The 24,564-nt window shown below is 41.5% G+C and overlaps 1 protein-coding gene across 2 annotated transcripts in view; it reads right to left on the reverse strand.

Moving 5' to 3' along the window:
- The window catches only part of mgat5 (alpha-1,6-mannosylglycoprotein 6-beta-N-acetylglucosaminyltransferase), a 104,363-nt gene that overhangs the window by 69,378 nt on the left and 10,421 nt on the right, over window positions 1-24,564 (reverse strand). Inside the window, exons 2-3 of one of the 2 annotated variants that reach the window (XM_086281539.1) lie at window positions 17,071-17,534; window positions 8,569-8,733 (exon numbers count right to left, since the gene is read on the reverse strand). In XM_086281539.1, the coding sequence (XP_086137665.1) occupies window positions 8,569-8,733; window positions 17,071-17,311 (406 nt within the window). In that variant the 5' untranslated portion in view covers window positions 17,312-17,534. Of the gene's footprint in view, window positions 1-8,568; window positions 8,734-17,070; window positions 17,538-24,564 lie in introns of both variants that reach the window. The other variant, XM_086281538.1, reaches the window with a different exon arrangement.

Below are 24,564 nucleotides of genomic sequence, written 5' to 3' on the forward strand. Positions count from 1 at the left end.
TAAATGCAATAAAAAACATTAAAAAAATAAAACCTCTGGTACAGGATATACCAAATACACATTCATTCACATTATTAAACAAAATGTTGTATTAATTATTAAAGCAGAAAATGCCAGAAACAGAAAAGTTTAAGCCTAACTTTTGAGTACACTGTAAAATTTGATGCATTTTTTATAAACTGTGCAAACTCACTGCCTCAAAGAAAAATGGACAGAAAATACAATGATAATCAACGCATAGGTAGGACAAGGCAGCTTAATATTATCTTGAGATTGCTTGCTTAAGTAAAAAAGCTAAACAAATGTAGGTAGAGATTTACCTACCTTTGTTGTTGTATACAAGCTTTTCTTCATGTGTAACGAGCTCAGTGTTTGCTCAATTTTTCAATGTCTCATACAGGAAATTACGTTTTATTAAAAACTTATTAATAACCCAGAATAACACAGAGAGGTAGGCAATTAACTGCTACATGAGCCCTAGCTATGTTGGCGAAACATTTACACTCTCAGCAACACAAACTTTGGAAACCACAACATTCACACACTAAATACACAACTGAAGTAATAATTACATCACTCCAAAATGTAAAAAATGTAAACATTAGGATTATAGAAGGATTACGGACAGCTTTTGCGTTTACAGTGTTTGTATATATTGTAAAACTTGACCTGCACCCCTTAAATGAAACTCCCAAAAGCTACTGAAAGCCATTTCTTTAGGCCAGGCTGCCACCTGAAGGGACCTCAGCAGGGTAACACACACACACCAGAGGGGCTTCCCAATACGAGGCGGCACGTGTTTGGAAGTGGTCAAAACACATGTGTCTCTCTGCCTTTGGTCCACACAAGTGTTCCACTGCAAAGTTCTGGAGGCTAAAAAACCAAATCCAAATTTCCCCACGTAACCCCAACATCCAGCCCACACCAAGTTTCATATTACGCTCCCTTCCTCTGTTGCACAGAACAGAAACTGTCTGTAATCAGTCCCTCTTTTGTGCTCGAGCAATCTGATCGGTTCGCTGTTCCCTCCGAAAATAGAGGACGATGCCGATTTTGCACCAAAAGCGACACAAGGACACAGGGCTGCCAGAAAGCTGTGATTAGCTCTCATCATTGCTGAGCTATGACTAATGTTCCACTGCTGATTTCTACCAATTGTGGTTAGAGGGGCAAGGCTGTGAAGACTGGCTTGTGTCTTCAAAGAATTCACTGTTTTGATGACAGATTTTAAACAGACCTGAGAAACTAGACTAAAAATAGCAGCAAGTTTATTGCAGATGTTCCATTTCCTCTGCAAGGCCTGAAACCTTGAATTGTTTCTGACCAAGTGCTGGACACATGCACTCTCTGCGACCGGTGTTACAATGCAAGATACGGCTTTAGAGGAAGGCAGTTGCACGATGCAGGAAAATATGCAGAGAATTTGGTTTCCTCTCGTATGTGGGTGGGTGTCTAAACATGCAACCCGAATATGAACAAGCACGGGCGATAATGCAGTCGTCAGTCTCTGTGTGAAAAAGGACTGAATTGCATCAGCTCTGCGTTCATGTGCGCCTGCTGCCCTGTTCTGTCATCTGGATCCTGAAAAATCTGCAGCTGCAGTGAATGAAAACTGGAGTGAGTGTGTGTGTTTATCCGGCTATTAAAAAATAAAAAAATAAAAAAATATATATAAAATATGCCTGGGGAAATGGTTGATATTTGGTGGAAGGAGTCAAAGCCGATTATATTCCTATAGGGCCGGAGCAGCGGCTTGAACCAGCAGAGCAGCAAAACTGGCACAGAGGAAGAGGATGTAGGGGGGGGAAGAGAGAGGGCAGCATACAAAGAGGGGAAAAGAAAAAAAACATGGAGCATGAAGAGACTGAAGGTAAACAAGAGGGACGAGAATTAGAAATGGTAAAAGCAGAAAAATATGGTATGGCGTTTTGGACCTAACACCGTTAAACTCTCAGTGTTTGTCAGATTTCATAATTAGCAGATTCCCTGCAAACAGTCACTGGGCAGAAAAAAAAGAAAAAGAGGGAAGTCGTAAGATGAGAGACGAAAACAAAGAAGAAAAAGTTGGATGCACGTGTCGCAGCCAATGGCGCATCATCCCCAGATGTTCCTTCCACTCAACCCAGTCAAGACCTCAAGGGTACATACAAGCCTGCCTGCGGGATAAAGGGCTGAAATAGAGAAATAAGAGTGTGGAGGGAAAGGAGCGACACGAGGGGATTTACACTATGTGACCTCACAACAACAAAAAAATATCTGTATCTGTAAAGAGCCTTCAGATGGGTTAGTATGTTGATGTTTGATAACTGTGAACTTTTTTTGGGGGGGGCGGGGGACTTAAAAAACTGGCCATCATGACTCCCTTTTATCTAATCTAATAGAGTCAAATGTGTTATCCATGGAGTATCTTATTCATGAGACACAGATTTCAACGCGCTTTAATTTTGCAGCTGTTAACTGCTAATGATCGAATGAACTGATAGAAAGAGCAGATTGGTGAGTTTTGTGTGGCTGCCGTAGCTTCACAACAGCTACAGTGACTCCAGGCATGCTTGCAAAAGTATGGCATGAGTTTGACTATCGTATGGCAAAACTCGAATGTCCATTCATTGAAAATCAGACTTAAGTACACAGTTTGCTGCGATAGATACTATAAGGTAATGAAAGTATGCACACGGGGCAAATACAATCACAGCGGAAGAAGTTTGCTGTGCTTGACGTGCAATCATGTGCAAGTGGGAAAAGTCCTGGAGAGGCTCAGTCCACGTCAAACTAAAACAGGCAGGTACGCACAAGATGTGGAGGAAGTAGAGGAGAGTGAGACTTTCTGCCAAGAATGCCACATCAAAGCTGAATTCTTAACATGCATCGGGTCATCGCCAACACCCTTACTTACTTTACTTTATTGATTTATATAGCACTCTTGACAGGATAAAAACCACAAAGTGTTTCACAATAATATATAACAGATAAACATAAAACAGTAAAATCAAACATACAGAACAAATCTAATTAAAAGCTAATCTAAATAAATGAGTCTTAAAATGATGTTTAAAAGAATAAATACAATCCAGGCAACGTAAAGATGGAGGGAGAGACTCCCACAGCCTGGGGGCCATAGCTCTAAGAGATCTATCACCTCTGGTTTTAACTAACTACCAACAGCCTTTGATTAGATGATCTCAGGCTGCGAGAGGGAGTGTGAGGTCCTAAAAGATCAGAAATATAGAGAGAAGCGTCATGATTCAAAGCTTTAAAAGTCAGTACTAAGATTTTAAAATTAATTCTAAAATGTACTGAAAGCCAGTGTAGTGAGTATAAAACTGGTCTACTGTGCTCTCTTTTTCGTGTCTTTGTTAAAAGCCTTGCCGCAGCATTCTGGACTGACTGCAGACGGTCAAGATTCTTTTTGCTTTAAAGAGCCAGAATACTGCCACTTAACTTTGGTACTGGGAGCAAAAAAAAAAAAGAAGATAAAATTATCCTCAAAAAATTAATCCTTAAAAATTAAAGTTGAGATTAAAGTTGGTTGGTGAATGACTGAATTAAGAATGGGTGAGACTGAATGGTACGTCAAGACCGATGATGCTAGGTTTTTAAACGCTAAAGTTTAGTCTTCAGCACTTCTGTTATAAGATGTATTGATGTCCACTCTAACCTGTGAGACACTGTAAGACATAAGATACTAACTTGCAAAGCCACCCTTACTGCTTAATGTGCTGCTATACCAAGGCTTTAGAGCAGAGTACTGACAGCCACAACCACAACTAGAAAGTAAATCTGTAAGAAACACTGAAGGGCGAAACTAAAACACTGAGAAATACAACACAGATCCAACAGCTGTAAAAGCAATGGTTCAAATTCTGGTTTCGTTTATGCTGCTATGCAACATTCAAAGATTTTAGGGTGATGAAAGTCAGGATTCGTGGGAGGATTTTAGTGTGTGGGAGTGGATAGCATCTCTCTGCAACTTATTAGCAATGAATTGAATTGCATGTGTATTTTATTAGTTTTCATCTGTACACCGAGAATCCAGGCCTTCAAAAACAAGATGCTATCCAGTCTAATCTAAACCCAAGTAGAAAAATGTATTTATTATTAAACTGATAATAGTGACGTCCTGTTGTGAGGTACATTGGACACACAAGTGGCTTTGGAAAATGAGGAATATCGAGCAGATGACTAAAGAGAAAATAAGGCACAGTGAGAGAGCCACCAGCAACTCCCAGCAGAAGCACTATCCTCGTCTCTTTCCTTTGTTGATACTGAGGATTGGATCTCATCTTTCACTGAGAACATTAAACAGAAAATCAAGCCGATCGATAGCTGAAAGAGACAAAGCGGCAAAGATGCCGCGAGCGGTGAATGCAAGCATCTCTGTTTGGCCGGCGGCGTCTGAGAGACAGCGAGCTGCAAATCAGCCAAACATCACCAGTGGTGTGGCTGAGACGGAAGAGACATTGATAACCTTAAACACTCGCAAAGGGAAGAGAAATACATCGCAGGGGGAATGAAACGGAACAAGTGAGAGTCGTGGGAGAGTTAGATGCTGCAAATCACCACCTGACCGTTCGTTACATCTATCTCTATGCCTGGTGTGTGTGTGTGTGTGTGTGTGTGTGTGTGTGTGTGTGTGTGTGTGTGTGTGTGTGTGTGTGTGTGTGTGTGTGTGTGTGAGAAGAAGGAGATTACATAGACTCCATGCCAGGGGCAGAACTTTGGATGAAACATGGTTAGAGAGGTTGATTAGCTACATTAGCAACAGCGTGGTGAGACATGGCATCACATGCAGTTTGACCAGGCCCCATCTGCTTACTGCTAAGAAGCAATCTAAAGACCACCATAACAGACATCTGTGCCCGTTGTCTTTGGCTGAAGAAAAATTGTACCATGTTAATGTAATTCCTCAACCTCTAATGAAGCTTGTACAACACACAACGCAAGGCAGCTGCAATCTCAAGACAGAAGGAGCTCTTCACAATGTCTAAACAGTTGGCAGGGAACTACCAGCATTGTATGCAAATCATTCATGGCCTTATGTGGCTAAAGACCTGGTTCATTTTTATTTCAGCAATGTGAGATTTAAAGGCGTGAGGAGTTAAAGACTCCTCACTCCAGTAGTTTTGGTTTGTAGTCTCTCTATGCGCCTCTTTTCTGTTCCCTCTTTCCATTGGAAACGGCGCAGTCCCAGAGCTGCTGCTCAGCTCCATCTTGATAGCAGCCTCCCTGAAAGGCAGGCGTGTTGCACTCACTGTCCAGATTCTTATCTCTGTAATTGCGTTCCAGTCAGGGAGGAGCGCCGGTGGAGCTGGCAACAGCACTGCCCCTGCTCCAAGACAGAGGACATGCTCCAATGGAGGCTCTGGAGTGCTGGGGCCTTTAGTTCAACTATCAAGAGAGACATTGGTGCAGCTTTGTCAGCTTTGACATACATTCAGGCTCCAGATGTCTCTGAAGGGTGCCACTGGTTGTTTTAGGCCAACAGGCCACTGCAAGTTCACTGAGATGAGTCACAGGTCCAGCTACGATTTCTGTGGAACAGGGCAGTTCAAGCCAAGAGTGCTCTGACAATGTTTTATCACGCTTGCCTGCAAAGGCAGGGCTCATTAACCGCCACCTAATGTCACAAAACCCGCTCCATCTAAGAAGTCTAGCCTTCCATAAACCTCTACAAATATTACATCTATTTTTTTTTTATTCCATTTCCATGTAATTACATGTAAGCTTTTTCTTCACTACAGCTGCAATTAGCTACTGATTAATCTGCTAATTCCTTGGTTTGCAAAAATGTAATTAAGCTGTAATTAATGACAAGGTTTTATGCTCAAATTTAGGACTGGGTCATAATATTACATTTTGTTTGTGTGTTTGTTTTTAATTACATATATTAATGCATAGATATATCTTCATAATGGAGATGGAATGGGACAATATTGTTGATATGGTTATGCTTTGATGTTGTATTACGTCTCCATCTGTACTTCACAGAGCAAGACAGTGCTGCTCTTTCAACAATGGATATAAATTTATATAATAAAGTTTGACAGGACACATTTATGTAATCTTAATCTGGGGCAACAGGTGCAAAGTTTGTTGATTTGCAGAAACTATTGCACACAGACTGTGGCGGCTTTCGCCACAGTCTGCTGAGTTTTTTGGGTTTTTTTATTATTTCACAGAAATCTGGCGCTGATCGATACTTTCACTGTTGATTTGACGAGTACATTCAAATACACCACTAAATAACCAATCAAAGCAGCAGCAGACAGCTCAAATCTTTTATGAGGCGAACTTCCTCATTTTGTCAGTGGAGTCTGGTGGAGCGTAACAGCTCTGCTTCCTCGTCGTAAAGGCCCGTCTGACAGCAGGTGAAGCAGTGAAAATGTTCTAAATATAGAATCCACTGAAACAGATATTGATTCCTTCTGTTTGGTGGCTAAAATTCATTTTGCTGCCAGCCGTGCCCACAGCAGAGTACGGCTTTATTTTCTGTACAGGTGGGGGGTGTAAATACTGCCATCAGCTACAGGTAACACAGTAACTGCAGATCAGAACCTTATGCAACCCCAAACAGACTGCAGTATTGTTACCCCAAGTAAAAAAACAACAACAAAAAAACAATGTTGTTATTTTGAACATGAGAAAGAATATGCACAATGGTTTTAATACGCTTACTGAAAACCGCTCCCGAATGAGAAACAATATGACTCCTGGTCTAAGGAGCTTGGAAAGAAAAGCATCTGGACATCTTTCACATCTCATCCAAGAAGCTTCAGAACTGAAGAAGCTTCTCTGATCAGAGGTGAAACGTCGTCAAGAAACTGAAAGATGTCCAGACGATTCAATGCATAACACTAACTTGACAATCTTGATCGACTGAATATCAACTATCAACTAAATCAACCGATGAGTCAAACATTTCGGCTTCACTAACAATTATAACAGCTTCTTTTAAAACGATCCCTGTCTTTTTTTTTTAAAGCCCAGAGTACTCTGGCTTTTGAACACATCATTTTGAGTCATTTCACTGTACAAACGTTTCTATTAGTGAAAGAGCAGAGATACAGTCAAAGGCAACCTTCCAAAGATGCTAAAGAAGAGCAGAAAATTGCTTTAGTGCCAGGCAAACAAACCAAGGCAGGTGAAAGGATGTGGCATTAGAATGACTGCAAAGCAGGCTTTGAATATCACAGAAACAGGAAGAGAAAGTGAGGGTTTGTTTTTTTTACTGAGCAATTCTGAAAGTCGGACACCGTCTGGAACCGTTACTATATTGATTACTGTTTTTTCATTATCACATTTTCTTTTTTTTAATTTGCATTTGTTTCAAAATGATGCATCCAAGGTTTACCGCGGCTCACCACAGGCCTGTGCAGGGTGGTTACATATATAGTTATAGAATATAGTTAAAGCCAAAAAAAAGAAAAAGAAGATGAAATAACAGTTTTTAAACAAAATAAAAAACAATTAATCTGTTTAGTTACTCAGCCATAAGATTTTTAATGCGACGCTGCCTTTTCTTTTAGATCTGTGGGCAGGTGATCTATGTTCTCTTCCCTGGAGGAAACTTCAACGGCTTCAATTTTCTAATAGAAACTGCCCTGCCCGTATATATGACTAGAACTTAATTTCCTTGGGCAGCTCTGAAAACAATATACATTCATTTCACACACTTTGGTCATGTAATTTACTCGGTGTTGCCTTTCAAATGTTCTACACTGTATCTCTTTGAATTCACTGCTATAAGAGTGAGTGGCCTGTTTATATCCTTGACAGGTATTTTCATCACAAACACTCACACTTTCATTCAACTCTACATAATTTTGTCGTATTCTTACCGTCCTTTGTCATGTGAAATAACAAATTCACAAAGGCCTCATCAGCACTTCCAAAATGATGGCGGCAGCACAGCACAGCAGTTCTCATTAGAATTACACTAATGCCAGTGTTTCTTTGAACATCTCAATCAGTCTAATCCAATTCTGCACATACTGCTTCGCTGTGCAGCTTCACATTCCTACTGTTTAATGCTGCGCAAACAACTGAGAGCAAGTCCCTCAGAGGGGTCTCAGAAAAACCAACACCTCATTCTCTCAGCTGGGCTGAATTCATCATCTGAAAGCTGGCAGGAAAATCAATGAAAACTAATAAAAGGGTCATGCAGCGTGAACACAGGCCTTATTTGAATCAAGTCCAAGGATGCGGTCTGGACCCATCAAGTGCAGTGGCAATACTGGGAAAGTTTAGCTAGCTGCATGCCGCAGGAAAGATATTGACTAGAGTAGTTTTAAAGAAATTTTCTACAGCCACAATCAGCTTATTCCCATTTCTCAGTACTGTGTATGTATCAAACACTTCTAAAAGGATGAGTGCACAGAGACATTTATAGTCTTTCTAAGTGGCACAGGATCAATGACCACTGGAGCCAGGAAGGTGTCTGATTCTAAGCTTGTACTGATAACATTTACAAATCCAAATACAAAATAAATCCTTTAGACTGCCCCCCACCTTGGCACAGCATGCACACAAACACTCTATTCCAAAGCGAAAGAAGACTGCCGCACATACCTGCCACGTTTACTTTCTCTGAGTTTGGAGCACTGGGCGTAATAGTGCTGGTGCCGTTGCTCAGGTTGGGCCCTGTGCCATTGTAGATGTTCTCCACCTTGGACTCTAGCTTGCCCAGCCTCATCATGATGTTATCCAGCAGGACTGCGAGAGTCTTCTTCAGGTCTGCAAAATGAGAATGTTAAATTTTATTTCTCTCCAGCAAAAAAAAGCGGTGTGTCAGGTCCATGAGTTGGAGTAGAGTGCTTAAGTTGTCAAAGAGCTTAAGTTGTCAAAATCAACCTTTAATCTAAAAAGTGGTGGGAAAGGCATCGATGGGGAATTTCTTCTAAAAGCTGAAAGTGTTGTGTGACTAAAGCAAACATTTTAAGGGAGAGGAATAAAAACCAGGCTAGAAATTTCTGAGAATTTTATAAAACCAAAGTTGGCACGTATCTTGCCCCTGTTTCCAGAAAACCAGTTACTTTAATGGTACAACTGCACACTTGAGGTTTCAGCTGTGTAGTGGCAGGCATACTGGTACTACGGGATAGACGTAGGCAAGTGTATCTTTGATTTTTTTTTCACTTGCTCAATCCATAAAATATGATATTTGCTCAGTGCTCTTGTGGAATGAGAAAGAGAAGCTGTAACTTTGGACTGTAGCTAGCAACACTGTGAGATGGTAGTACTTCTTCTGCTCTGGTGCAAGGTGGTTCACGTGTAGCTTCATGGAGCTCAACGAAGCAGAACAAGGACTACTACCGCCAGCTGCCATCTGAGTGTGAGATAGTCACCAAGTGGCACAAGTTGCTCCTAGAAGGATTTTGACTAAAGTCCTAACGCTTTTGTTTTAAATTTGGGGTCTCCAGCTTAAGTATCATGGTCCTGGGTCATTTTGACCCAGCATTCTTTGTTTCCTTGTGTTTCTGTATCATGTTAAGTTCAATGTTTTACGGCTTAATTACCACAAAACGGAAAGGATAGTAGTTTCAAGATTACATTCTCTTTCTTTTGTTCTCCACATACTCCAAACACTGTTTATTCGTTTGCAGCAAAAACCAGCTCAAATATGGTTGGTCAATTATGATATTTCTTTAGAAATCGACACAAACGTGCCATTAAAGCTGCCATCTGTAGTATGAGCAGTGGTATTCAGCCAGGACAAGCAAGGCAAGTAGAGCTTGCCTTTCTGTAAAAGTCCCCACATGGAACTGACTGAGGAAAATTGCTCAGCTATCTCTGACAATAAATAGCTTCAGCTTCAATGACAAGCTCAGGTCCTACAACAACACATTCTTGAGGCTTCAGGGACCAGCTTCCGGCTCATTTAATTATTAATGGGGAGCACCCGAGTCTTTGCAAATGACTTCCTGTTCCTCCAGTTTTGTGAGGGTCTTTGCATTTCCACGTAAATCTTTTCTAAATTTACTTTCATAAAACACAACCATGGCAAAATGCAGAACATGTAGGAACGTTCCTGACCAGTAGCCAGATAGATGAGGCCATATTTAGATTATATTTGCACAGTCACAATGCTTAAATACTGTATTTTTGGACCCATTTATCAAGGTACTTGTCTTGATACTTTAACCTGTAACAAATGCACTGGCATTTACAGAGAAATGTTAAAGCTGCTGGAAATGCTACTCAGAGCACAGAGTATCCCCTACCATTGGAAAGCAAGGGTACATAGGTAACAGACGCAAGTCTGCTTCTATGAATACATCCACTCAAAAAGGTTATGCTAATGACTACCAATGGAGCCAAAGGCCATTACACAGCTATGCAAACAATGATAGCATTGAAGCTACAGCCAACAGTTGTTATTTATATTAGCCAGCAAAGCTAAGAGAGGTTACATAAAGATAACTTAAATGCAGCAACATCAGGAACACAAATGAATATTAGCGACAGTTTAAATGTCATGTTATGTAGTTAACAGAGAGAAAACGCCTACGCTTGCTAATTTTCATTGAGAGAAAAGGTCTGAGATACTCTTAAAAGCCATAGCCAGTTATATTATTTGTATATTGGCTTAAATATCTACTGAACTAATCCAAAATGACTCAGGGTTGCTTTACTCAGAAGATGGTAATTGCTGCTTGTCTGTCACATGTAAACACCACTTTTTCCCGCGCCATGATGCATTTAACACGCCATTTTTCATCACGTCAGACAGATTGGCAATAGGACAACGAGGCCTGGCACAGCACCACCAGTATGTTTCGTGTGAAGGGAAAGGCCAGAGCATTTGTCTGATTTGGACGAGCCGAGGTATGCTGGGAGGAGCAGATGTACAGAGAGCAGCTCGGTGACACCAGGAAGAATCCAAACGGAAAGCTTTGCCATGCCAAGCTATTGGGCCGAACATAATATATTCACCCCAGAAACAGAGCCCTGACTTCAGGCCGAATAACACAGAGATTCATTAGACTTGTTTCAAATTCACTCGCATGTGCTGTGCCAGTGTGCCTGCACATGTGATGTGACAATAAAAAGTGATTTGATTTGATTTGATTTGAAATTTCATTTGGTACGTCTTTCCAATAGGAGAGCAAAAGATAGAAACTTCTAGCTTATGTGACAGATGTATGAAGTTATAGTGTGCATATGTTAAATGTTCCTCACAACAAGAGTCCAAACACTGTCCATGGTCACTCCAGTTAAACCAGACTTACCTGAGCAAGCCAGTAGGGTAATTTACCAATTGTGTTTATTACCATTAAGCATGAGTACTGTTAAATCCAGAATTGAATTCAAAATCCTGCTCCTCACATACAAGGTCTTAAATAATCAGGCCCCATCTTATCTTAATGACCTTGTAGTACCATATCACCCTATTAGAGCACTTCGCTCTCGCTCTGCAGGCCTACTTGTTGTTCCTAGAGTATTTAAAAGTAGAATGGGAGGGAGAGCCTTCAGTTTTCAGGCCCCTCTTCTGTGGAACCAGCTTCCAGTTTGGATTCGGGAGACAGACACTATCTCTACTTTTAAGATTAGGCTTAAAACTTTCCTTTTTTTCTAAAGCATATAGTTAGGGCTGGACCAGGTGACCCTGAATCCTCCCTTTGTTATGCTGCAATAGATGTAGGCTGCCGGGGGATTCCCATGATGCATTGAGTTTTTCCTTTCCAGTCACCTTTCTCACTCACTATGTATTAACAGACCTCTCTGCATTGAATCATATCTGTTATTAACCTCTGTCTCTCTTCCACAGCATGTCTTTTATCCTGTCTTCCTTCTCTCACCCCAACCGGTCGCAGCAGATGGCCGCCCCTCCCTGAGCCTGGTTCTGCCGGAGGTTTCTTCCTGTTAAAAGGGAGTTTTTCCTTCCCACTGTCGCCAAAGTGCTTGCTCATAGGGGGTCATATGATTGTTGGGTTTTTCTCTGTATCTATGAAGCGCCTTGAGGCGACTTTTGTTGTGATTTGGCGCTATATAAATAAAATTGAATTGAATTGAATTGAACCAGTATTAAATAGGCACACACAGACACCTAGACAAAAAGGTACAGCTATTGATATTTATGCAATGTTAATATATGCGATACCAACATAGCTGACATTTTAAAATTCCTAAGTGTCACTGGTAATGACACTTAGGGTCAAGGGATTATTCTTGATGTTGCCATGTTTCTCTGTGCTCTACTGTCATGGCTGACAGAGCAAAATGTTCAAAGGTTTGTGCTCACTTTACTGTATTTAATGAAAAATGGAGCTCAGTGTGATATTCCGCATGTAAAAGGTTAGATGCTCTGTAAAAACCCTGACACATATACAAATCTGACTTTAAACTAAATTTGAATCAGTGCAGTGTAGTTGGCTGCTTTAGGTCTGATGCTGATGAGATTTGCCAAACTGTTAAAGCAACTGTTTCAACCTCGAGTCAAGATGAGACTGTTTTGATGAAGTTAGGATACAGTTAACATTCCTTTTTTAAAGCGTATTCAAATGATCTTATCCTTTGTTTTTTGGTTTTGTTTTGGGGGGTTTTTCAGAAAACCAACAGCCCCAGCTTACACAAAGCCGGTGGACTATGTAATCAGACTCTATGCATAAAAATTGCCACTTTCCATATATCATTAGATTTGGAAGAGGCAGTAGCTATACCCTCTCTGTTGAGCAACAACACCTGCAGGTAAGAACCATAACAAATTCAGTTTGTTTGGGTTTTTTGGACATTTTCTGGAATGCACTAAAGGTTACGACATCCGATTTCTGAGGAATCTCGATCACAGCACTAGCGAGTTGGATCATAGCATGAGCTGAGAAAGTTAAATTGCAATACTTTGAGAACTTTAGGGGGATTATCCCAGCCCTTGACCCTGGAGGAACATTAATAAACACCAGCACATCTGCTTAGTAGGAAATGAAAAACATCAGTGACTATAACCACCATCATGTCTTTATTTTATAGTAAAATGTGGAGAGTAGCATCGATAGGAGTATTTATCAAGTGAGGAAGTAATATCTGTCACTATAATTACTATAGTTAAACGTGAGGCTTCACTATAATTAAATGTGAGATTGTGATTCAAAAACCTTCATCAGGCTGTGTGTTGCTGTGAATAATGCTTTGACCTGTCGTTGTGTGCATTAAATGTGCTGCCAGGTAAGCTGGATGAGTAATGGCACACCTAGGGAAACATTTCTGCCGGCCTCCATCCTTCTTATTACTGATGCACTTGCAAAAACAAACCCTGCAGCAATAAACATAGTGAAATTCATTCTGTTATAAACAATAGTGTCAAACTAGGCAATGATGTGGTTACACAATCACCTGGGACATTTCATTAAGCTCGTGAGCATTAAAAAGAAGTGAAGTGATGACCTGGAGGACTGAGAACCTTCACAGACATATTAAAAAGAAGTGATTACACAGAAACATAAGCCCAAAGCATTTATCAGCAACCCCTGTTCTTTCCTATCATCCACAACCAAAAGCTCAATCCAGCCAGGCAGTGGGCTCCATCTGACTGACCGTAGCAAAGAGCAGGGAAGCACATGGTGACCTACCATCCTGGAGAGGACGAAGAAAAGCAACATACCGAGGCTGCCGGGCCAAGCACAGAGCACAAGAGCTTTATATGTTTCCCAACCATGAAAGAAATCCACAATAGCTTGATAGCTACGTGGTAACAGCAGATCGTTCCAACCAGTTCCATGGATCAGTTTTGGAAAGGCGGAAGAGTAAAGCTCATATCCAATCATATTCATTTCTAACAGCCTTTTTATTCAGGTTTAAAACTGACGCTGGCTGGTCAAGTGAGATGACATGACTGAAAAACTCTGCTTTCCCTGTCAGCTGCTCAATCCCTCATAACGTTATGTTCACTTGATGGGAAGCTTTCATTGCACTTGCAGTGACCTAACATTTTCTACTAGCATGATCATAAATGGTAAATAAAATGGTAAATGGCCTGTATTTGTATAGCGCTTTACTTAGTCCCTAAGGACCCCAAAGCGCTTTACACGTTCAGTCATCCACACATTCACACACTGGTGATGGCAAGCTGCATTGTAGCCACAGCTGCCCTGGGGCGCACTGACAGAGGCGAGGCTGCCGGACACTGGCGCCACCGGGCCCTCTGACCACCACCAGCAGGCAACGGGTGAAGTGTCTTGCCCAAGGACACAACGACCAAGACTGTCCGAGCTGTTGAATTGAAACATTGAATGAGTTGAAAGAAAACAGCAGCGCTACTGACAGTTCAGCCTATCCTTAACAACTCACTTGAGTATCAGTGTCATAAATCAGAAGTGAGCTTGTCTAACTTTTCAACTTGTATCAGACTCCTTTCATTAAGTTTTAAAGCTTCTTCCATAGTAAATAAAGCTGGACGATTCTCACTTGGCATTGACACCTGAGGTAAACGGTGGACTGACTCTGGGGCAGATCCAGGCCAAACAGCAGCAGAAACACGCCAGCTGGCGCTATGGAGTATGACATGTTTATAATGTTTTGATCTCTCTTGGATAACTAAAACATGTTTGTCCTGTAGCAGCCACTGTAGCTAGGGTTATGCACTTGAAGTGTGAGATGTAAGATAACCGAAGCCAGTTGACTGCAATCTACTGAAATATAATTGAAACATTTTACACACTGAAAACTAAAACAGAAGACTTAATAAAGCAGGAACACAATGTCCACTTTAAAGTTGCTTGAAGAAATGAGCTTGAAAGAAATTATAGTTAGGAAGCAAAACAGGGAATTCAATATACTTGTACTAAAGGGATTTCTACCAATCAGAACCATATATTTCAAATGTAATTCACAAATCCACTTTCTCATTCACTTATTCAATTTAAGGTTACAGGGTGCCGAGTCTAACACAGCTTTCATACAGTGAAACGTATTTTACATCCTAAACAAGCTGCCAGTTCAATGCAAGGCCAATCCAGAGACACAGACAATCATTCATGCTTACAGTCACACCTATGGCCAATTTAGAATCACCAATTAATCTAACAAGCATGTTTTTGGACTGTGGGATGAACCTGGAGTACCCACAGAGAACCCATGCAGTCACACGAAGAACATCTCCACACAAAAGGCCCCAGCCGGCTGATGATGTGAACCCAGGACTTTCTTGCTATGTGGGAAATCAGCTACGAGTGGTTCTAAGTACTCCCCCACTAATTCAATCTTCCTAAAAATACACTTTTACCTGTTGATGAATTCAGTTCATATAGTAGCACAGGATTTTTAAAAATCTAAATATAACCCTGAAGATGTTTTTAAACACCCGCAGAGAGAAAGAAATACCTGAAATCTTTCAGCGACTGGCTGTGTACAAAAAGGCTTGGACTCACTGATTAGATGCTTCTCAACATGTGGGTTTCTTAAAATTATCCTGACCATTAAAAGCAACTAAGTGGCCCAAATCAGCTTTCAGGAGTTACAGTATTAAAACCACATGCATTAAGATGGCATGGGTCATTTATGGGTGGTAAAGGAGGAAACGCTGTTTCCCAGTAAACTCATTACGAATTGTATCAAGCCAAACACAGGAAGCACAGAGGATCCCAGTGCTCGGCTATCTAATCAAGGACTTGAAATGGACTGTGATGGGATATTGGACGCCGGTCAGCAGACTGCTACAGCAGTGTGAAAATCAATCGATCATATAAGGGAACAAAACAAACTGGACAGGAATCTGTTCCCTGGAACGACAGGCTGATGTATTACAAATAAATCTATGGATGGGGCTCAGACCACTTTACCCCAAACAAATCACAGAGTTTACAGGAGGATAGGTCCCATGCAAATGTACTTCAAGTCTGGGCAATGAAAGCAGCACAAACAAGCAATAATAATGACTTAATATAATAATGCAGATGTTGAAGTTTATTTCCTCCAAGCAGCTCAGATGACACTGCTGAGTTAAATGTTTTAAGCAGAGCCTGATTACTGGCAGTAATTTGGAAAGGAAGACGTTTTGCGTAGGGACCTGAATTTTTTCCACATTCTGCATGCACTTGAAATACATGAAATAAACAAAAGCAGTTTAATGCGTGTCAGAAAAGGGGGGGAAGCAGAAATTTGACACCCTATGCTACCAGCGCACTTGTTTCTCTTCTCTTCTCGCTCTGGCTCCTTCTTCACGTTCCTAATCTCCAGGAGCTCTACTGTATCCTGTTGTTTCTCTGGGCATTAGAGAACAATCAATTCCAATCTCAGGTTTCTAATGAAGCCTCCCATTGAGCCATACAGGTCTATTAATGGCATGAATAACTTATTGATGGCTCTTCTGGACCTGTGCTATTACAGTATTATGCTCCAATGCAGCCGTATTGACGTTAAAGCTCCCGACCATTTTTTTTTAAAAATAGAGCCGATGCTGCACCTGTTCAGGAGGCAGACAAGTGGAACTATTCCATCCAATTTAAAGAAGATGTGGAAACAGAGGCCAACAGCCTAAAATAACTGTCTTGAATTTTGCTATGCTTCACACTTAAACATGTACATGTATCTGGCCTTTTACACTTAAAGTGACACATTTACAGCACTAAAATAACCAACCATACCCAACCTTAAACCTGGAGAGCGATATCAGTAAGATGGAGATGGGGGGCACTATCAAGAGAATCAGGTCAAATGATTTTCTTCAGCTCTTACATACCACGCACCAGGAAACGATCTGTTTCATATGCATTTGCACTTCTGCAAATACTCTGTGGTCTAAGCAAGGAAGCTGCTTTAATAAGGGTGTGTATAATGCCAAGTACAGGCCCACCACTTGTGAGCACTAAGTGCCCCAGACTACTTGCAAATCACAGCAGTCTCACAGAGATTCATACTCCAGAGGTCAAACACTGATTGATGACATGCACTGTCAGGTATGTCCCAGAAATGTTCAGCTCTGGAAGCATGTGTCAAACTATTTTGTGACTGATTGAGACATGGCATCCTGGCCTTGCTGAAGAGCACATTTGGCGACAAAGATTCTGTAGTAAAGGTAGAAAGATTGCTCTTGTTTGCTAAAATCAGAGCAGCCATGTCAGCGAGTCGACTACTCACCGTAAGCCGTCATGGTTCCAACATACGGACCATCCATGACACTTTGGTTCTCCTCAGCCAGTGCTTTGATGTAGCGCTTGCTAAGGTCGAGGATCTGCTGACGCAGCACGGCACTGTTCTCGTGGCTGGCTCGCTGCTGGATGGTGAAATGCAGCAGCATCATGCCCCAGATGAAGCCGAAGCTGACCAGGAAGAAGCCCAGCTTCTGAGAGGACAGTTTCCACAGGAAAGGTGTAGCCATGCTGACAGGACAGAGACTTGGAAGAGCTGGACTGACTTTGACTGGACAGGGGGAAAGATAAAGAGTTGGGCAAGAGGAATCAGGAGGGCAGGCGAGGCATATCTGTGTCAGTTGGAGCGACTCCGGCAGTTTTTGGAGGGTGGCATGCAGCTCGTCACCGTCATGATTTCCTTCTTTGATCCATCCTCACCGCTCAGTAACATCTCAGGGGGCAGAGTCCAACCTGCTGCAGAAAACACAAACAGAGAGGAAGGAGAGATCAGGAGTTAGGTAGTTGCTTTGCTAAACTCAGATAACAAGGGAGTTGCCTTCCCTACCCCAATCCCACATGACCATGATTAATTTAAAACACTGATAACCAAGAGAGGTTTGGCAGTTTGAGATATAACTTACAGTAAACTGAGGTGGGGTCCTATTACAAGCATGCACAACATACACACACTCAGCCACATGCCCATATGTAACTAGCATGGAAATACTTCACTGTAAGTGAAGATGCAAAGTTTACCAAAGTAAACAACAAAACTACTTCAATCACCCTCACCCAGATAAACATGAAGATTTTAAAAAAGCCAACAAAGGCAAAGTAGCTAAAGTGTTAGCTAAACCTATCCCGAGCTCAGAGCCAGCAGCCTCAGTATGAGCCTCGGTATTAGCAGCGAAAAGATTAAAGCAGATAATGAGCAAAACTGTGAAGATGAAAACGAGAAAATGGCCAATGTCCTGTTATTTGTTAAAGTTAAAAACTTAGTGAAAAATGATGCAACAACACAACATTTGTTTTTTTGTGCACCGCAACTCCTATTCAGTTAAATATTTGTAGTTGATTCAAGTAACAGACCACTTCAGTTGTTTCAGTAACGTCCTGGAGTTTTGAGGTAACTATGAAGTTTAAGGCATGCAATTTAGTTGAACAAATTCTTGAAAATGAGTAACTGGGTGGAGGTGCTTAATGTTAGTGAAGCGTACTTCTCCTCCACTATTAGTTTGAGAAGATCAACCTGTTTCTAACTGCAGCAGGCCACACACAACGGAGCCGGAGCACACCCAGCTGAAGGCTGCTGTGCTCAGTGTGTGGAGGCTCATTTAACGTGGCATGGTAACACACCAAATTCGACTAGTAAAAAAAACAAAACAACAGAAAAAAAAGGAAAAAAGAAGACAAAGAAATGACTTTAATGCTTCTGCGACTCTTGAAACAGAAGCAGTCTTGTTTAATCCAGATAGTATCGTGTGTGACTGATGTTGCTGTGTGAATGTTTAAGCAAAAGGGTGTATACTGTCCCTGAAATAAAAACATTTGAATAGCTTACAATTTATCTTCCTCGCTGACAGGTGATGTCCCTCCAGGACATTTACAGCACCCGTCTCACTAAAAAAGCCCTTTGCATAGCGGCTGATCCCACGCACCCAATGCAAAGCTTCTTCAAGCTGCTGCCGTCAGGGAGGAGACTGCGGAGTCTCCAGGCCAGGACCAGCAGACTGAAGGACAGCTTCATCCATCAGGCTGTCAGGAAGCTAAACTCCCTCCCGATTCTGCCCCCCTCTCCCCTCTCCCCCGATCGTGGCTCAAGAGTTAGGAGTTCACCTTGTAATCGGAAGGTTGCCGGTTCGAGCCCCGGCTTGGACAGTCTCGGTCGTTGTGTCCTTGGGCAAGACACTTCACCCGTTGCCTACTGGTGGTGGTCAGAGGGCCCGGTGGCGCCAGTGTCCGGCAGCCTCGCCTCTGTCAGTGCGCCCCAGGGTGGCTGTGGCTACAATGTAGCTGCCATCACCAGTGTGTGAATGTGTGTGTGAATGGGTGGATGACTGGATATGTAAAGCACTTTGGGGTCCTTAGGGACTAGTAAAGCGCTATATAAATACAGGCCATTTACCAGGCCATTCTCCACCACGGTCTCACTGAACTCTGTCACACACACACACACACACACTCACTCTCTGACGCACTCACTGGCCTGCTCCAGTCACTTTGTGGAGCATTGGACTGCTTAAGCATTGGACCTCATAAGACTTTGTTGTTACACTATCTCTTACCGTACACTACTAAATCCCCATTTGCACTATTTGCCTATTTTGCACCACTATGCCTTCTTACTTGAATATTGTATATTGTATATTGCATAGCTTTTTTTTGTTATACGTAAAATTGTATTGTATTTATTTAAATTTTTACTTTTTAATTATTTTATTTGCATTTTTCTAATCACTAGGGTTTGAGAGTAACGCAATTTCTATTCTGTGTATGTCCTGTACATGTGGCAGAATTGACAAATAAAGTTGACTTGACTTGAACACAAACAGAATTTTAAACCCTTTCACTTTTTGTCATTGCACTCTCATGTTCGCAACACGTTTAGAGAGGGGCTCAGACTTGGTCTGCGTGTGGGGTCGGACAGCAGTACGTGAGTTTGAGGCGTACAGGTAAACACAGTAAGGCGAGACAAGCTGAGCTACAATTAATTCATCAGTTAATACGGGGCCTGGGTTTCACTAACATTTAAATTATTAATCAACCAGTTGTTTAATAATTGTCTACAACTTCCAACAGTCTGAGACAGTCTTGCCTTTTCAGCAGCTGTTTGTGGTGCTGTACTAAATGAACTACACTTTTTTTTAAGCTCAGTTGTTGATATTCGTTTAAAAAAAAAAAAAAGAAAGAAAGAAAAAAGTCTACTATTCAGAATAAATTCACACCTGAGTTTGGGGGACACAGACTTTGAATCTTTTCAAGTCACAGGAAAAGAGAGTTTTTAGAACTATTTCTTCTCGTTTTAAGTTTTTAGAGCATGCCCGATGAAGAATATCAAAAGCCCATCACTGAAATCCAGTCAGCAGAAGTTGTACACATGTGGCATCGTACCTTGATGAATAGCTGGAATGCAGGTTTGCACATAGCACGTGTAATCTGTCCAGTCAGCAGCCTGTATATGCTTCTTGCATCAAACCGCCCTTCTGCTGTGCTTGTAGTATCGCTCATTTTGTGAGATTTAAATCGCATGGAACCTCCGAGCTAAGCAGGTTACAAGACTGTTATCCCGATATAAGACATTTATCAGCCCGACAATGATATATATCACAAAAATTTTACATTTTCTGTCAAATCTGTAAATCTCGGGCAACTCGACTTGCGTGACGTGTTTTCCTGGGCGTCGTGTACCTGGAGTCTAGTTTTGAGCGATGCTTAAAACTATACATTTTAAGATGCAAGTTGTAATGGCTGCCATTTTCTTTGCGATTATTTATTACGCGGCGTGCTGCTGGGAAAAGCCTGTTTTAACGTTTGAGTCTAAGGTTTATTTGGAGCACCTGACGACTCTTCTTTGCTTCTCATCCGTAAACTCTCTCCACACTCTTTCACGTGATTCTTGTGTATGTGGTAGAACAGGTTTGCTGTGTTTGAGTCTGATATGGGGTCCAGTTTCCTGCATAATTTCCATAGTACAATCTTCTAGTCCGTGTCAGACTTTTCATAACCAAACCATGTCCATGCTACAGAGGGAGCCCCTCGTTTAGGAATAAGGTCCTGGATTTGTTTTGACTGGTCTTTCTGTTTGCCATCATCTCAGTTTATTTTAAAAAATCTCAACAGGATCTTCAGCTTTATTGTGAAAGGTTTATGTGGAAAATAAACAAGCGGATGACGGAGCCACACGCTGGTTTTACCGTCGTTGTTGCTAACGACAATGCATAAAAACAGTCACTTGACCATCAGTAGTGTAGATATTTTAAATATAAGAGAAAGGGAGAACTTTAAGAAATAATATAGCCACTAAAGCGACCATCAAAACCATGAAAAAATATTGCCGTGAACAGTTTATTTTGCGACACCATGAAACAAACGAAAGCGTAAGATGAAACGATAGACGTTTTCATATCGTCATCCGATATATATCGTTATATTGAATAGCTCTACACCGAAGCCATATGCTGAGTTATATTAAAGAAAAGATAACAGAATGGAGCCATAACAAGAATAACAGGTCACCTTTAACCTGCAACTCCCGCGCTAATCTTAGCAGAATATACTTGATGAGAGTACTGAATACCCCGATTATTATTTACAGCAACAGGAAATAACGTTTATCAGAAACACACATCATTAATATTAATCTATGCTGGTGCCTGTGTGTGCTGTAAACAAGCAGCTACCAGATATCTTATTAACCAGCATTTGCGTGCATGCCTGACCACATGAATGAAACCGAAACAAACATCCCTTTTCTGATTATAACGCATTGTTCTGTTCTCTGCCGTGCGATCAGCTTCTTGTAGAGAAAACCTCACCAGGCTAATCAGCATAAACATTCAACTCTAATTTGCTGCACTCCCTGGCTTTATAGCTAGCTGAACATAACTGCGCCATTATCAGCAAATTTGGCTTTAACCATCAAGCTTTTGCCCATAATGTAAAATGAGGCTGCCCTGCAGCACTTTTTGGAGCTGTTAAATAGTTCAACAAGTATTAACTGACGACCTCTAGGCAATTTCTGCTAAGCTAAATAAATGCCTCTGGCTTTAAGCATTATGCCACAGCAACAACAACATTAAAAAAAAACCAAACAAAACAAGCAAACAAAAAAAAAACTTTACAGCACGCAGTCAAGCCAAAAGAAAAAAGATGTGATGTCATCTGCATTCAGCCGCTGCTGCTGTAAACGAGGGTAAGTGTGAGGAGAGGATTTCTGCAGCCTTGCTTCTGAACTGCGTCTTTCTTAGACCCTTTTAGAGCAGCTCTAACCAGGTCAAAACCACAGCCGCTTGCATGAATGCAACACTTTGAAAAACCCCAATACTCTTAACTACAACACCACATGCTCCTGCCTATATCAGAATTACTGAATTTGTTGAACATTTACAGAGGAATATTCGTCCTGGATCTAAAGCACAGCAAAGTTGGATATGCCAGCAATTAAGTTCCGAAAGGAAATCATCAGCACCTTCCCAAGAAACACAAAAGGCAGCCACACAAAGGCTCTTTTCACCTTCCATCCATCAGCTTCATAAATAGGTCAGAGACAGCTGCGAGCAGCTTCCAGCAGGGCTGGAATCTCACTGCAGGTTATGACACACCATAAATGTTCAGTCATTTAGGACGAAGGCCTGTTTTTGCTTTTTGCGTGCACAGAAATGGTTTTATACATTTGTACAAATATGACTTTGTCAGAAATTAAGCCAATTCTGTATTCTGTCTTTCGGACATTTACTAGTCCAATTTGCTTTGTGATGTGTGCATAACGGGAACAACAATAAAAAAAAGGCAAGAAAGAAAAATCTCGGTACTTCACTGTGAATTCATAAGACAAGCCTTTGGCAGCAGCGCTGGCAAATCTGCAGTGCTGATAACATCGGATGTCTCTCGCTGCTCGGGACTCTGTTGGAGGAGGGCACGAAAAAAGGCTGGCAGTGCTCTCTAGTTGGGCGCTGACAAGCATGGGAAGCTTTGGGGCTGTTTATCAGAAAGGAACGCTGCTCAGACAACCCCGTGGTACATCGCTGTAAGATGCACGAGCCAAAACCTACACAGAACACTGACTCAACCGCTTCGGTTTCTGAAAACACACATAGTCCCAGTTGGTGCCAGCTCTCTCGTCTGACCTGATTTCCTGCATCTATCCATCTTATTTAACTCTGAAATCCATAACCCCTTTGTTAGGAGGCTTTCTGATGTCCTGTGATCCCTAGAGAAAGGAGCAATGCAACCATTCAGCCCCCAGTGGTGCATATATTGCCTCTCAGTTGCCTTCTGGTTTCTAATTCAGGATCTTAATTAGTCTGGCAGGGAGCCCCCTGGCTCTCACCAGCAACAGCCCACTGAAACTCGGTGTGATGACAGCCGGCTACGGTAGCAGAAAATATGATCCGTGGCAACTTGAGATGATGACATAACTACCTGCTGAATGGCCATTTCATTGTTGGAAGAAATGGCAGTGCATCAAACTCTGAAGGTTCAAGAGGCGACGGTAAAGATAAAAACAACTGAATCATTCAGTTCTGACAGAAATCAGTGTCCTCCCAGAGCAGTGGCAAAGTTCTTTATCCTGCTGGGACAAAAGCAGTGAAATTTAAGCTTCAGCTGTTGAGCTTAAAGCAGTGTGGATTAACCCTATGTGCTCCAGGTAGACCTGGCACTGATATTAGACTTTCAAATGCAGTTTCTGTGGTGGCATTTCTGCATAGCTGCAACAATAGCAGTAAGTTTCACATCGACAGAGAGGGTGAACTGTAACAGCTAAGAGTATGATGGTGCCGATGACAGAAAACAAGCATCCAAGGCAAACTTCTAGTTGTCTAGCTGGAATTAAAACTTTGTGTTAAAAGGATGAGGACTAAAACTCACATTTCCATAAAAATAGGATTTCCCACGATAGAAAGAGGCCTTTTTTGGCCGCTCCCTTGAGGGAGGAGTATTTCTTCCCAGTCTCAAACCCAGGACCATTTACGCATTAGGCAAACATAAATATAGATTGTGTTTTATAATTTCTGTCCCCTTACTTGATAAGGTTTCTGCTTTCTGTCTGAAGATTAACAGTGTTAACATCAACTGGAACTGCTGTTTGGCATCTTTCCCCCAGAAAGTGTTCTTCGTCAGAGCCACATTTACATACTTTAAATATGTTTGAAACGAGTCTAGCTATGCATCAAATGCTGCCCAGGTCAGTATTCAGTCTGTGTGTGCAGCGCTTCTTCCCCAATTCCACAGTAGTGCAACTGTTATAAAAACAATTAGATCGCTGTAAATATGCGGGGAATTTCCAACTACATCTGAAGGCATGCATTGAATTCTGTCCAATAGCCTTAAGGCCACTGCTGAAATTCAAGTCGTGAGGAAAGATTATAATCTAAAAAAAGACAGTGATCAACAACAACAACAACACTGGCAAACACAGACCATGAGGTTTTTCTTTCAGGGAGACGTCTTAAGGGTGTGTGTGTGTGTGTGTTTTACTGTCAGAGTAAAAACCGTAAATAAAAGATAGGTGTAGCCACTGTTACCTTACCCAGTGGTTTCAAAACTCCGGATCTTGAAGTTTCAATGTTAGCATTATGTCAACTGTCATGCTTTTTTGAGGCCATAGCCATATTTAGAGATGCTCGGCAGTTCCCAGCTAATGTTAGCAAGCTTAATTAGTAATGTGCATATACAGCAAGTGCTAAGTAACAGAGGAATAGAACCTGGACCGCATGTATCTTGGACACACTTCAAACCAGAGTTGTTATAGTTTAGCATTTTGTTATTCAATTGTATTTTG

Source organism: Aulonocara sp. 'chitande type north' Nkhata Bay, linkage group LG23 (genome assembly GCF_057382095.1).
Source record: "Aulonocara sp. 'chitande type north' Nkhata Bay isolate Kocher_YH1m ecotype deep benthic linkage group LG23, A_spYH_male_GT1.1, whole genome shotgun sequence".
NCBI classification, from domain to species: domain Eukaryota; kingdom Metazoa; phylum Chordata; class Actinopteri; order Cichliformes; family Cichlidae; genus Aulonocara; species Aulonocara sp. 'chitande type north' Nkhata Bay.